General features: G+C 39.0%; 1 protein-coding gene across 1 annotated transcript in view; it reads right to left on the bottom strand.

Annotated features, from left to right (window-relative positions):
• The window catches only part of ADAMTSL3 (ADAMTS-like 3), a 184,739-nt gene that overhangs the window by 62,434 nt on the left and 108,173 nt on the right, over positions 1-14,132 (bottom strand). The window contains exons 7-8 of the mRNA XM_010571932.1: positions 5,668-5,742; positions 108-265 (exon numbers count right to left, since the gene is read on the bottom strand). Of these exons, the coding sequence (XP_010570234.1) occupies positions 108-265; positions 5,668-5,742 (233 nt within the window). The remainder of the gene's footprint in view (positions 1-107; positions 266-5,667; positions 5,743-14,132) is intronic.

The following is a 14,132-nucleotide window of genomic DNA, read 5'->3' as shown; positions in this document are numbered from 1 at the left end:
TGCTAGCTACAAGATTTTGTTGTATTGCTACAACCTGAGGGACAGCCACCTACTCTGTTGCACATACTTGCAATATCTTTGTAGATTTGTACATACACACATCCCACCTTGATAATGAAATCTGCTCCAAGAGGTCCCTGGATCTTTACGATTTCCCTGTCTGTACTCTTCTGAAATTCAACAGTTGTATTTTCTATGACAAATGTTCCAGGAGCATTGAAACTGTGCTCTCCCTTGTCTCCTTGTAGTGTCTTTGACTCTATAACTAAAGAAGAAACATGCAATTAGTAAACTTAAATGGGATATTTTTCATTTTCAAGGAAGTCAGAAAGTAATGTTTACAACTTTGCCTTGCAAGTAACAGCTGTATACATGCATTAAAAAACCACACAGAGTACCTGTGAGAATATTAGCTGCTTCAGAGATTGTAGGCTGATACATAATTGCATGACATGCCAGCACAGGAATACCTGCCTGAACACACTATTTTTTTCATACCAGAAGCACTTCTGAGACACCTACACCAAGTGCTCTAAATAGTTATAAAGGAATAGCTTCAGCAGGACAAGCTGAAAGAAACTCAAAACAGATAGAATCAATACACAGAAAAATAACTCATACTTCCATGCAAGTCAAAAGCCTAGCAATTTCAGCAATCAGTCTCCAGAGAAGCCTGAATGGTGTCAAACTCACCAAACACTCACCTCAATACCTGTATCACTCTACCCATTCCAGAGCTCATTAACTCAACTTTGCATATTTCCCATGTGAGTAGAAAGCACGGCCGGGAGGTGGGTAGCTGCAGCACTGCCGGAGGGATGTCCCTTTCTCAGAGCAGGTGGTGGTGAAAACCCTTTCTGAGCTGTTCTGCACTCCTTGGAAACAGATTAAACTAACAGCCCAACAACCTCCAGAAGACAGATGAAGCATTTTAGGATTGAGTCACTTCCAGCAAACTGACTGAACTATAAGTGGACAAAGCTAAAGGAAGATATTCATAATGAAAGTAGAATTTTAGGCTCTGCATAATACGGCGTATAGGCACAGCAAGATGCATGACTTGAAATACACTGGTCTGGTTACAATCTGTCAGAGGACTGCATGAGAAAGGCATGAATCTCAGATGAGCTCAAGGCAAGCTAAAAGGAACCTTTTGATGAGCTATAAATACCCTCTTTCTCCAGCTACCTTGCCTTTTTTGGTACTTTAAACTGAGTTACCTAATTCAGGCTAGATAATTTAGGCTAAGAGCATCTGTTTTTACCCGTACTGAAAACATACTCTGAATGCTGCAGTCCATCATTACTGTTTTCCTCCTTAAGGTCTTTTAAAATACAAATGTATTCTAGAGCATACCCAACAAAGCCAGTGAAGAAATTCTAGAAAAAATCAGCTTCCCTGAAAAGGTACTAACATTATCCCAAGTTTCTAAGCATCAGGTTCCACTATGCTTATAGGTATAACAACGACCACATACATGGCTGGAAGGAAGTTTAAGGAAGGATATGTTTGTAGGAAATGACTTTATGTTGATCATAGGGTAGGAATCTAGTGGTGACTCAAATGTACTTTGTCAAAGAGAGAAAAATGAAACTCTGGGAATCAATGTGCCCCATTGTCCAATGTGTTTACATTAGGAACAGATAGATATAAACAAATGACAGAGAAATCAATTACTTAGAGGATTATTACATATTTTTGTTTGTTACTTCTACAGGAGTGGAAGTAACAATTGCATTGTTACTTTTTTTACGATTGCATTACAAAATAACCTTTTAAATATCCAGAACTCAGCATTCTTGGATTAAGCGTCTGCAAGCCTTGACCCCAAACTTACACTGCTTAACAGTAAGTATTAATGCATGATGCCTGTTATTCTATCATTTAGTTGACTAAGAGTCAAATCAGCAAATCTCAAGTACTTCCAACTCCACATAAAGTCAGTAGGGTCCTCAGCAGTACAGGACCCCTTTGAAACTAGCATTTAGGATTGCAAAGTAAGACATCTGGCAGTTGCAAAAAGATATTGAAGATGGGGACCCGAGCTGCATTACTTTACAGTCTTTATGCTAATTTTCTTAATAAAAAAGAGTTTTTATGTTTTTCTAAGCACAAGCCAAGAATATTGTTCAGCAACCAACAACATGATAACTCACCAAGAGCTGACATACATTTATGTTAGAGCTACACTAGATTTGAATCCAAAGCATGTATTTATTTGCAAGGTCCAACTATAGAGTGATGGCTTGTATCTCTGGAGGTCACATCGGTGAAGCTTAGAACAGCTGCTCAGATTTTCCCAGAAGCGTGTCACAGAGGGAGATGAAGCGCTATTCCACAGCACAACAGATAACCTCAGATGCAATATATTCCTGCTCAGTAGTATCTAGTGCTTATCATCACAGGCTTCTAAAACAGAGTGAAACCAAGCATCTAGTGTATGCGACACATACATAACATAGTAACTATTATTAGGGAATCCCCCAAAAATACTACTTTATTGATTTCAGAGCAGTAACTGTGAACACGGGTTTCACCAACTGGCTTATAGGCAAGGTTTAGAAAAGAATTCACCAAACATTTATTTGTTCTGCAGGGTCCTGTATTCCTGAAGAACTGGGAAGTTTGACGTCAGGAGTAAGCTTCCCCATCCTAAGTTAGGGAAACATTTCCTTGAGGGGTCTTTAGGACTCCAGATGTGCAGAGTCAAAAGGACAGGGAATTCTCTTGAGTGCTCACCTCTTTCTGTGCCTAACAAGATAATCACTGGTGCCAAAGACCCAAAACTGTCTGGTTTTGTGTTACTTCCCTTACCTTGATAAAAAGAGTCTTTTCCCCATGGAAATGCCTTGCCTAGCTGTGGATGGAAGACCCACCGCAAAAGCCTCCCATACTCAGTGGCAGGCAGGAGTAGGGCAGTGTGGCATGGGGAAGCCACTGCAGATACCCCGCTGTGTAGAGAGGCACACGGAAGAATTCCCAGGGAAATAGCTCCTGCTCCCAGTGCAAGAAGGAGCAAATCATGTTGCTACACAAAAGCTCTTTCTTTTCCGTGCGATTCATTCGTAGAAAGCACAATACAGGGGCCCAAATTAAAACATGCATTCTTTTCAAAATGCAAGCAACATTGTCGTCTTCTTAGCATGTGTCAAAAGACAAAGCAGTGCATAGATGTATAGCTAAATACTGTCAAGTAATGCAAATCACTGCAAGCAGAGAAGAAATTGATGAAAAGGCAAAAAAGAGTTTCAGTTCCTTTTAGTGAAGTTTAACTCCCTTAAGTTCATGAACTCAGTTATCTAGCATTAGCCACTTGTAAAAATATTAGCTTCTGGTTTTCCTGTTTCTTCTACTGGAGGATTAATTTCAAGGAACTTTCAGTTTTTGTTTTGATTCTAATGCTCTTAAAACAACTGCTAGAAAAGCCATAATATAGTCCAAATCAAAAACAAAACCAACACAATGAAACATTTTATTCATAACCATTTTGCTACTAATTATTTGGTTATTTTCCACCAAATCATTCACAAAACCCAAGCAGACAGAAATACAAAAGGGGCCTGTTTGCAAAAAAAACCCGGAGTAACACCTTTGCTCTCTGATGAATCTGTTGTCTGTCTTAATGTGTCTATACGCACAAACAAATACTTATTCTTACCAGCTACAAAGAAATGCAGTCTTTCCTAAAACACTAAGCTGCTGATTGTAAAACAACGTTCAGAGAATTATTTGTTTCAAATCTGTTATGCACTACATCTCTAACCACTTTGCCATTTTTGATTAATCCAGCAGCTGTGTTTCCCTGGAACAAGAGCAGATCATAAAGCCCAAGATGAAGCACAAAAGAACACAAGATATAGGGAAAAGCGCCAGACACTCCATAGTGCTCTTTGAGTGTACACTACTGCTGCTAACTTTACTTGAAGAGCAAACATATACTGGCAACAGGAGGCAGTATAGAGTTCTACAATAAGTAGTCCCTGTTCCACCTGTTAAATTCAACTCTTTACAAGCCAGGAAGAACGTCTCTGACAAATGGAGCCTGTAATTATAGGTGTTTTTTTTTTTAAATTCTGCCTCTATACCAGCACGCCCGCACAGAAGTTAATGAAGTTGCAGACCAAAGATCACTTGATATTTTCTGTTAAGTGACAAACACCCACAAACATACGTACAGTCAGAAAGGCAGACAAGCAAACTTTCCCAAAGCACATCCCCTAGAATAGCAGTTCTTGAAGACCTGGCTATGAAGCCAGAAGCAATTTCCACCTCCTTCCCTACAACAGCTCTCACTTGTTTTTCACCTCTGTCATTTTAATTTTAGGTAAAAAATGTCTAAATCCTCACAGATTTGCAAACAGATGTGCTGGGGGAAGTGGTTAAAGGAACATTTGACAATTCTCGTCCAGCTAGAGAACTAGCTAACAAAGGTAATGCCAAGCCACAGCTTCTTTACGGAACCACCCTGGGTAGGAAGCCAGGAGCACTCTGTACTTAGTTACTGAGTTGCTGCTGCATTCCTCAGGAGCTTTCCAGAAACCCCCCAGGAGGCACTGAATCTAGTACTTGTTCCTCATACAAAGCTGAAACAAAAACTTCCTTCTGCAGAACTACTTAAGAAAGACCAAGAGTCCTGACCTGAACTGGTCAGGATCATTCCTTCATACGTCCCTTGCAACAGTTTTACATGAATACTATTTATTTCAAGATAAGTTCGGTTTTGTACATTGTTGATATCAGTGTTATATCTAGAAGTTATTGTCACTCTGGAGCTGCTCTAAAGTGGAAGTCTTATTCAATTTTTCCTTTGAAAGAATATGACTATTTTCTTCAAAGCAAACAACTAGATGAGCAATTTTCAAATAAAATGCATTTCTGTCTTCTATTTACATATCTCAGAGGAGTAGAAGTCCTTTTTATTTCTATGATTCAGACTAAGTCTTCCACTTTTACTAATAAAAAATTGTTCAAAATGTTAAATGAACGGTTTATTTCATTGCTTGGTATGGTAGTCGCACTTATTGAAACAATCAGTTCTTTATGTAAAGTAGGCCTCTGGACAAAGAAGTTACCATAGATATTACCATCAGCCTTACAGAAAATGTTAGGAAACAAACATCTAACAGAATAGCAAATTGTTTCTCATAGATGGTATGTCATGACCAAAATTATTAGAAGGAAACAGGACTTGTGTAGTTTATTTTATGTATTTTGTTTATCTTACCTCATCTTTACCTAGATTACTTTTCCTTGAACATTGCTCACTGACCAAGTCTGACTTCAACTGGACTGTTTACGCTATCTCAGACTTCAACAGAAATCTGGTGCTGTTTTATATGAGTGGTCCCAATCCCACACATAAGCCTTTGAAAGTAATTTTGACACAACTGTTTGCATGTAGTTTAAGAGTGTACCGCATTTTAGACATCTTATATAAGAATTACCTGGTTTACATAAATTTAGAAACCACCAGTATGTATACTATTTCTTTTCACTAAGTGGACTTCCAGTGTTCTGTAGGACTATCTCCAGGCTGGATATTAAAGATAGGAAGAGGAATCAAGGTCATGATCTTACCCATATTTCCAAAGTTTGGATGAGTTGAGATACAAGGTTCTGTTTTTACCTTCTGCCTATGAATAAATACATAAAACAGCTCAGTCATACCAAGGTGTGCTGGTCCTTTCAGGGTAATTCTCACACTGCGACTCCCATGTGGTACAGCAATCACCGTTTCTTCCCCTAGGAAAATTAAAGAACTGTTTTAGCAGTTATCTTGCATCAGGGAATTTGCACATCACATAACTAGACTGAAAACTGTCAAATGTGTCTAAGAAAATGTTTAACAGGTTTCACAATTTTTCTATTAAAAATAATCATATGTTATTTTATTAAGTACCATATACTGAGTCTGTTTGCTATGCTATGCAACTATTAAGACCTACGAATGGACTTGTAAATCTTTCTTGCTATTGGAAAATTATTTGCTATTAACAAAACCAACTGAAATGTCAGTAGTGTATTAGGAACATATTTACACTCTGTTGTCCTAGTTTTATTTCCTAATCACTGAACTGACATAAGGAATCTGCTAAGTAGTACTTCCCCCTTACAAAAACCTGCAGCTGTTCAGTCTCATTTTGCCCACACCTCATTTCCTGCTGCAGGTCACAACTTTAATAAGTGGCAGGACTTACAGGAAATAAATCATCTACTTAACACTAACCCTTAACCAATTACAGACCAGTTAAGAGCAAATATATATTAGCTATAATGTATATGTTATAAGAGAGCGTCTGCATCTAACTTACCATATAAGATCATTTCTTCCAGTAAGAGCCTCAATTTAAAATTAACTATAAACGAAACCAGCCCTGAATAGGACATGTCAATACAAAACAGCTTTTGGCTGCCTGAATGGCCTCTTCATATATAAATGTACAACACACTTACTTCAGTGCATTTTACAAAGGCAGAAAGTTATTACTTTCCATTTCAAATGTAGGAAATCTGTGATTTGCCCAAGCAAACTGAGTTAACAGTCAAATCAATAGACCAGAGCCTTTCACGCCAACAAGAGCAGTGCTCTCAAAAAAGGGTATGCACGGTGCACGACAGGCATATCCACAAAAGGACAAGAGAAGTGTCCAAGCAACGAAGTGCCAACATGCTGTCTCCCATTTCCATCACAGCCCAACTGCAAATCATCTTTGAGGCAGGACGTGCAAGCATGGGCCCATCGCAGGTACACCCCGCAGAGGGTGCTCTCTTCAGTGATGGTGTTAACATATATCTAGGGGCTGGCGTAAAGGAAGTTCATTTTTGCAAATTCAAAAAGTAATGCAAGTTGAAGGTCAGTGATACATTGGCTCCAGAATTACTCACACGATATTTAGAGGAGGAATATTTGAGTTTAGTTTTAACTAAAAAATAGTCGAGGAATGTTTCTTTCCACTTTAAACCGGACCCTTTTACAGTAGATGCTAAATTATCAGCTTCTGGTTTACATCTCCTTAGCATAAGTATGAAATCCTGCCAAATGTTCAGGATACTTCAAGCAAATACTGCAATTATTTTTTCTGAAATAAACACCTTCTTATGTTACAGGTTTTATATCGCCAATTTCTAGGAAGGTCATTTAAATATAACAATTTATTTTGGATGTAATAAAATATGATCTTTATTAATTTCATACTTGGGTATTCCACCAGAGTGCAAAATACTACAGTAAGAACAATAATACAGTTAAGGAGCCCTGGAAAAAACATTAACTACTGAACCACTTAATATCTTTTTGCATCTTGGTTTTTCATCAGGCGAATTGCTAAAGATAGCCAGAAGGTAGTGGATGTGTATATCTTTAAAGTAAGGAAATAACTACTGAATTCATATGTGCTCTACAGTATTTGAGAGAAAGCAGGTTTGAGGGGCCCATCTGTCCCTACTTGGTCAGGAATTGTATCCCGTCTTGACAACCAACCAGCAGTTACAGCACAAAACCTCAAATAAGAGTCTGATTACGACCAGTTCTGAATACTGCAACTGCTGTTTTGAAGTGGAACCAAGGGCGCTCCGTGCTGAACAGATGAGGCCCAGATTTGCAGATGTGCAGAGATGTGTAGGACTGCTCCTCTTGAGAACGACCAGGGTCGTTCTGCTCTGCGTCCTCCACCTCCTTACAGCAAGCTCCGCTCGCCTCGGCAGGCCTTGTTGATCCCTTTTCAGGATGCTTCACATTCCTTTAGCAGTACTACAGACATTCCACCCTCACCGAAGCACTCTCTGATATGGTCCAAAAGTCTCATGGGGGTGCTAAATTTGGTGTTTCTCTGCGGCGGAGACAATATTACCAGAAAGTATTTTATTTGCATTAGAGGAGATGACTAAGTTCACCACCACAGCAATGTTCAACCTCTGCAGCCCCACAGACCTGTCAAGAAATCCAACAGCAGGAGATTCTTGTAACCTGACTGAGATAATTATGACCTAGGGCAGCCTTTCCATGAGATGAAGTAAATTATAGGAAAAAATAAAAGTGAGATTTTTGGAATTCTGAACCGAGATGGGGAATTGGAAGAATCTGGGACAGAGCTGACCTAAGGGACTCCACCTTCTCCTGAAGAGAGCTTTAACTTCCTTCAAAACAGTAGTTACGATTGTCCAGATCTGGCTCCAAAACTATATATTCCAAAGGTCTCCAGTTCTCAGTTGAAGCATAAAATTCACATTCTTAAAGGAACACAAGGCCCTGTAAACCCATTTAAAATTTGTTATGCTGTACATTTCCCATTAAATCAGTAGGATCCACACTGTTAAAAGCAGTGAACTTTCATGAAAACATAAGGGGAAATTGCTACCCTGAAATCTATACTTAGAATTTGCTATTATCTTTTTTCCCCCCTTTATACTATTTATGTATCTCTGAGAGTCAATGGCTGACTTTTGTCTAAAGCTGAAAACAAATAAGCCCCAAATCATCTGGAACATGCAGAAACACTAGACTGTAAAATCTGATTTTGGAGTCATATAGCTGACCTGCAAAAACTGAGAAACACTACTTCTACTGTAGGGATTCCCGAGGGCATGTGGGTCATCTTTTTCCAGCACCTGCTTGAAATAGGCTTTCTACTCTTAGCCAGGGACTCTCTCAGCAAATGTGTGCACACGCTACACACAGCACTTGCTGATTAAGCTCCTGGATTGCCTTTACTTTAGATGGCAAGGTTTGATCCTGTTTCTATGGTGCTAATGTGGATTTAGATTTTGGATTTCAATGAGAGCAAGATCAGAGTCCCTGCTATGGTAAGACTGGGAGCTAATCCCCAGGATCAAAATAAAGGAGCCACATTCCTGAGCTCAATCCAATTCAGCAGGTTTTATTTATTTTTCCATGTGGGCCATGGTGGACCCATTTACTGTTTCACAGTATGGGCCAGTTGGGACTTTTTCCTCTCTCCTCTTACACCAGGGCAGAGGGTTTATTTCAGGTCTATAAAAACTGTTTCTTTCCATGTATTTGCTCAGCACTTATCTGCTGGTCCTCCAGTTCTGATCAAAGGCCTATGTGCTCTCAAAAGACAAAGACAATAGTCCAGGAACAACTACCAGCACAAGGGAACTATAAAGCTCAAAATGTTTGGAGTCTTACTGCAGTGACTTCCCTCATCCACCCTAACATTAGGCATAATTTCAGGAGACATTGGTGCTGGGATATGTGCTGACCTGCCTAATGACAAGGATCTGTGCAAAGCCAAATACATACTCTTTAAGAGACACCTGAACTAGATGGCTATGTGCTACTGAAAGCAGCACTTATATATCTTGACCCTAAAAGTCACACTGCAAAATCTGTATGGGCACATCTTTCTCTCCTTGAGTCCTTTCCTCTCCAGTCTCACACTCTCCCACTCCTCTGTACCTCCATCCCTCTGTCCACTGGTCTTATGACTCAAGGCTGCCTCTTCATCTGAGAGTGCCACTTCTTTGCATTTTTGAGTAAGTATTTTTAAGGTGTGGTAATCTGCTTTTGAGACAAACAGTGTGGCCTCAATTCATTGGACTTACATACTTCTTTCTACTTCCAGTCACCTCTTCTAAAATTTGTATGCACTGGAGAAAATGTGCAGACACACAGTAAGCAATGGATCTCAAGGAAATGCAGTGTGAAATAAATAATGAAATAGCCAATGTTCTTACACAGGAATTTCTCCAAGTAAGACAAGAGAGATCAGGAAAGTAAAGGAGGCTTCATACTACCTACAACAGCCAAGTAAACCAACCAAACGAAACAGATGTGTAGACTGACATAGTTGGTGCTGAAGACCCAGCATCCACACTATACACACTGCAGGTGCTTCACTTTGGACTAACTCTAGTCTGACCCCATGGACTGCATATTCAGTAGCTGCTGAAGAACATTAGGTGCTTTTCTGGGGCACATCTTCCGGTTCAGCTTCATCCAAAAAAATCCAGTTTATGCTCTCTAAGACCATTCCATGATGTGAACTGATGAGCTGTATGTTAGGACCGTGATGAAATTTGCTTCAAAAAACATACTCTTTATCCAAATTGAAATGCTAATGTATTGGCTTTCTATCCCTCCCCACACACAGTTTTGCTGCCAAACCAGTCCCAATTCCCTCTCCTGGCTCACACACAGTTGATTTTTCTCCTTCCTTTCCGAGTGTTTCTGACTCCATCTCCCACCCCAGATTCCTTATCTAATCTCAGCCTTCCGCTCTTCCTCTTCTTCCTTGACCCAATATATCAGTATAGCCAGTCCTAGGTCCTCCTCCCACCTTCTCATATCTGTCTTTCCCTCACTATATGAACTAATGTCAAATTTTTCTGTTCAGCTAGTCTCATCTTGTCTTTCCCCCTCCTCATGTGATCTCATCACCCCCAGTCATAAGTCTGAAGCTTGGGAGAGTCAAAAGCTCTCCACAAAATCTCTTCTCTAATGCCTGAATGTGAGGCAGGAGGCATCATAGAGTTCATCCCACAGTACCCATTCTACACTGCAGCAAAGTAGAAAGGATGAGCAAGCTCAAGGACACTTTTTAATAGCTTAGCTCTGAAAAAGCAACATGTTCATTTATTCTAAGGAGATTGCACACATATGATCTGTTTGCAGTTAGGACATGTAACAAGCTAGAGGACACTTAAAAGGACAAGTTTTCAGAAATGTCAGCTGTTACAATCCAAGAAGCCTCTACAGAGCCTGAAAGAAAAGGTTGGGGTTTTTTGAAGGGTTGTAGTAAAATATGTGTTGATATTCACAGATATTGCAAAAGACTTGTCCATGACCAGAAGACCATTGCCTGCCAAATTTCAAATCCCTGATCTGTGATCAAGTCTAACAATGGGGGATGTTAAGACATATTAAAGAAAAAGTTTCAGGAATGTTTTGACAGTGGGAAACAACATGTTTTTCCTCTTCTGTGTCCTTGGAATATGCTAAGTTGCTTTGGCTGAATTTTCTCCAAAACATTCAGCACCTGGCATGGAAAGTTTCTGACCAAACTGTTGAATTTTGGCAGAAAATCATTCATATAAAGTATCAGGCAACCTTGACAACAGGGGTTACTAGCTCCATGTATATTGATTTCAAAGGGAAAAAGATGCAAGGTAGCAAGTTGTCACAAAACAGATGGCTGATTATACTGAACAGGCAGCCTTGCAGAAGGCCTCTGTTTAGATAAATGACCAAAGTGAAATTAGGTTATTGGTTAAGCGTGCTTGGTCATGATGACATACAAACATGAGACAGTAAGTGACCAATGGTAAATTACACAAGTGCCATAGGAAATAAAACGCATGGCAAGAAGAAATTCAAACAATTACAAGGCTATCGACATTGAAACTCTTGGTATGAAGCTTTTACCAAAAAGTTAAGAAAGGTAAAACTTGCAAGTATCAAACAGTTTGAGAATCAAATAAGACCAGATTAGGACAAGTCTGTGCCTTCAACTTCACTCTCTGTTAATTTCAGAACCAGCATATTTTCTTCTTCCTTGGTACCAGAACCAGAACACTTTCCTACCATTTCTTGCCAATAATGGTGCAGAAAGCAGACATCAGGGCCCAATCCTACAATTTTTCCATGTGCACAAAGTGCAGTAGAGTTAATGGGAGTTCCATGCATATAGTACTAGAAACATCAGGCCCATGATACCTCATTTCCCAATGGGACGGTACATTTTACAACCTATTACACTCTTTGTTTGAATATCATTAGTCAAACCTTTAATCATTTTACCAGAATGTTAGAATCTGGCTTGCTGGCCGAAGTCTAACTTACTTTGTCTTTCAAAGGCAATTAAGTGTTAGTGGAAAAAATAAAGAACTTTTGAAATGACAGTTCATTTCATATTTGCAAAACAGTAAGCTTTCTTTCAGTGCTGCTAAGCTTTCCCATCAAAGAGAGGCATTCATTTTATGTAAAAACATATAAAAAAAGATAATAAAACGAGCTGAGTTCGTTTACGAGAAATCATTCGCTATCAATACTTACATTTCTTTTTTTAAAATAAGGACCAAGATAACTAGGCACTTTTATTTTCCCTTATGTCTCTCTCTTTTTTTTTTTTCATAATAAAATCTTTGGCTCTTGCTTCCCTTTCAATTCTTTAATTTGCCTCATTGCACAATAAAATTTACATCCTGCTCACAACCTTACAAGCTCCCTCTTAAATACATCTGTCACGTGTCGATATTTTACTTCTCAACGCTAGTTCTGAAAGCTTCCAAATGACTATTTGGAAGATATTGTGTCTCCCTTCACTGATATATTAGCACAAAGAAAACATGGCTTTATTTCCACATTTCATTCACACAGAGGATGATTATGTGGAAGTGCTTTCATAGTGTTGAACAGCTTGACCCCCAAAAAGATTTTGGCACTATCACAATACCGAGAAAATCATCAAAAGTTCTGATTGTAGTACCATGTGTACTGTTTTGCTTACATGAATGGTAATTCATTCATATAATCTAGCCTACTGAAGTGTGAGATAAAACCAAAACTTGACGTAACCGACATCTTTCCCCAGAATAGTCTTTCTTCATCTTTAAGAACTCTTCAAGAGCCACTGAGTTATGACAGAGAAAACAATGAATCATGGCTATTCTTCATAACGTGGTCAAGGCAATTGGAGACCTTCCACCAACTGATGTCAGCTGTAGTCAGCTCCTACCTGTGCCAGAATACCACAAGTAAAATTAATATTTTCTGTCGCAAAATGACAGTTTCAAAACCAGATCCCTTTTACCACTTTGTCTTTACTGTACTTACATACTAAGCGGCAATTAAATGTGAATCTTTTTATTTCACTTATCATGAACTAACCAATCAGTTTTGCCATTCCAACAAGTTTAGTCTGGGTTGCCTTAGAACTAGGCAGGGTGTTCCCCAGGAATTGTCCTTTTCCAGGATAATCTCTGTTGCTGTAAAACGAGAACAGACAATGCAATTCCTTTCTCTTCCAGCTGACCTCCACATCAGAAAGGGGAAGACATATTTTGTGTGTATATACCCCTATATATCTATATCTACCTATATATAGACACAAAAAATAAATGCACTTGGTAATACTACAAAAATATTATGCAATCTTTACTGTTTCACAAGTGCTTGCTCTGTGCTGACCAGAAGCTCTGAGTATTTGATATGACAAAGTGAATAAAAAGTGGCCCTCCATGAAAACTCTTTTTCAGCTCATTGTAAACCTTCAAGACGTTTGCTCACTGTTTCAGGATGAAAAACTCTATAAATTACTGAACGACGTTCTCCCATCCATGAAAAAGGCCTCTAGTAAAGGCAAGACAAAGGCTGACATTGATAGCCCATTCGGTACATAAAAAAAGGCTCTCTGACTTGTGCAAAATTACCATGTGATTTTAAAAGATGCTGCCACAAAAATATTCACTTTTTAATTTAGATTACCTTTGTTACACCCATGTATTGAATTACAGAAATTAAGTACCTGCACAGTATAAGATAACCTAACATAAAACCTTGTAGATCAATACAAGTAATTACATTGCAAGGTAACAAGCATTAAGATAGCATACATTGCACTTCAAGTTACAGCCACATTGAAGCATACTGCAAGCAGTGGCATTAAAAAAACCCATGGAAATATTTACATATAATGCAATAAGAAATAAGCACGATTCAATATACAACAGCTCTTTCAAAATTGGGGCACAAGTCAAATCTTTGCAAGCTGAACTACAACAGTACTAAACTATATGTAGCTGTCAAAGGCAGGTGCTTCATCTATCAAAAAAAAAACCACCTGCTTGCATTTGAGCTTTGAGTATCGACTTTATTCTAAGAGCACCAGATTATCACCGTTGCATCTTGTGACTCTGCAGGAAGGTAACAAACCCCAAAGGCTCCATCTCCTTGTGACAAACGCATGGGACAAATGCACATTGTGAGTTCAGAAACAGAAAAAAATAGATGTGAGGCAACTGTCTCACATGATAAACACATGGGATATATGCTGTGAGATTACAGGGAGCATCATCTGTGAGGGTGGAAAGCACAAGTGTCAGAAGCGAGCCTCCATGTAACAAGCCTTGCCTGGATATAAAAATAGCCAGACTCTTAAGACTCCAGTAAAGTG

This window comes from Haliaeetus leucocephalus, unplaced genomic scaffold (genome assembly GCF_000737465.1).
Source record: "Haliaeetus leucocephalus isolate CR32 unplaced genomic scaffold, Haliaeetus_leucocephalus-4.0 Scaffold339, whole genome shotgun sequence".
NCBI classification, from domain to species: domain Eukaryota; kingdom Metazoa; phylum Chordata; class Aves; order Accipitriformes; family Accipitridae; genus Haliaeetus; species Haliaeetus leucocephalus.
Note: the sequence above shows the minus strand (reverse complement) of the source record. Positions and strands in the feature narration are given on the sequence as shown.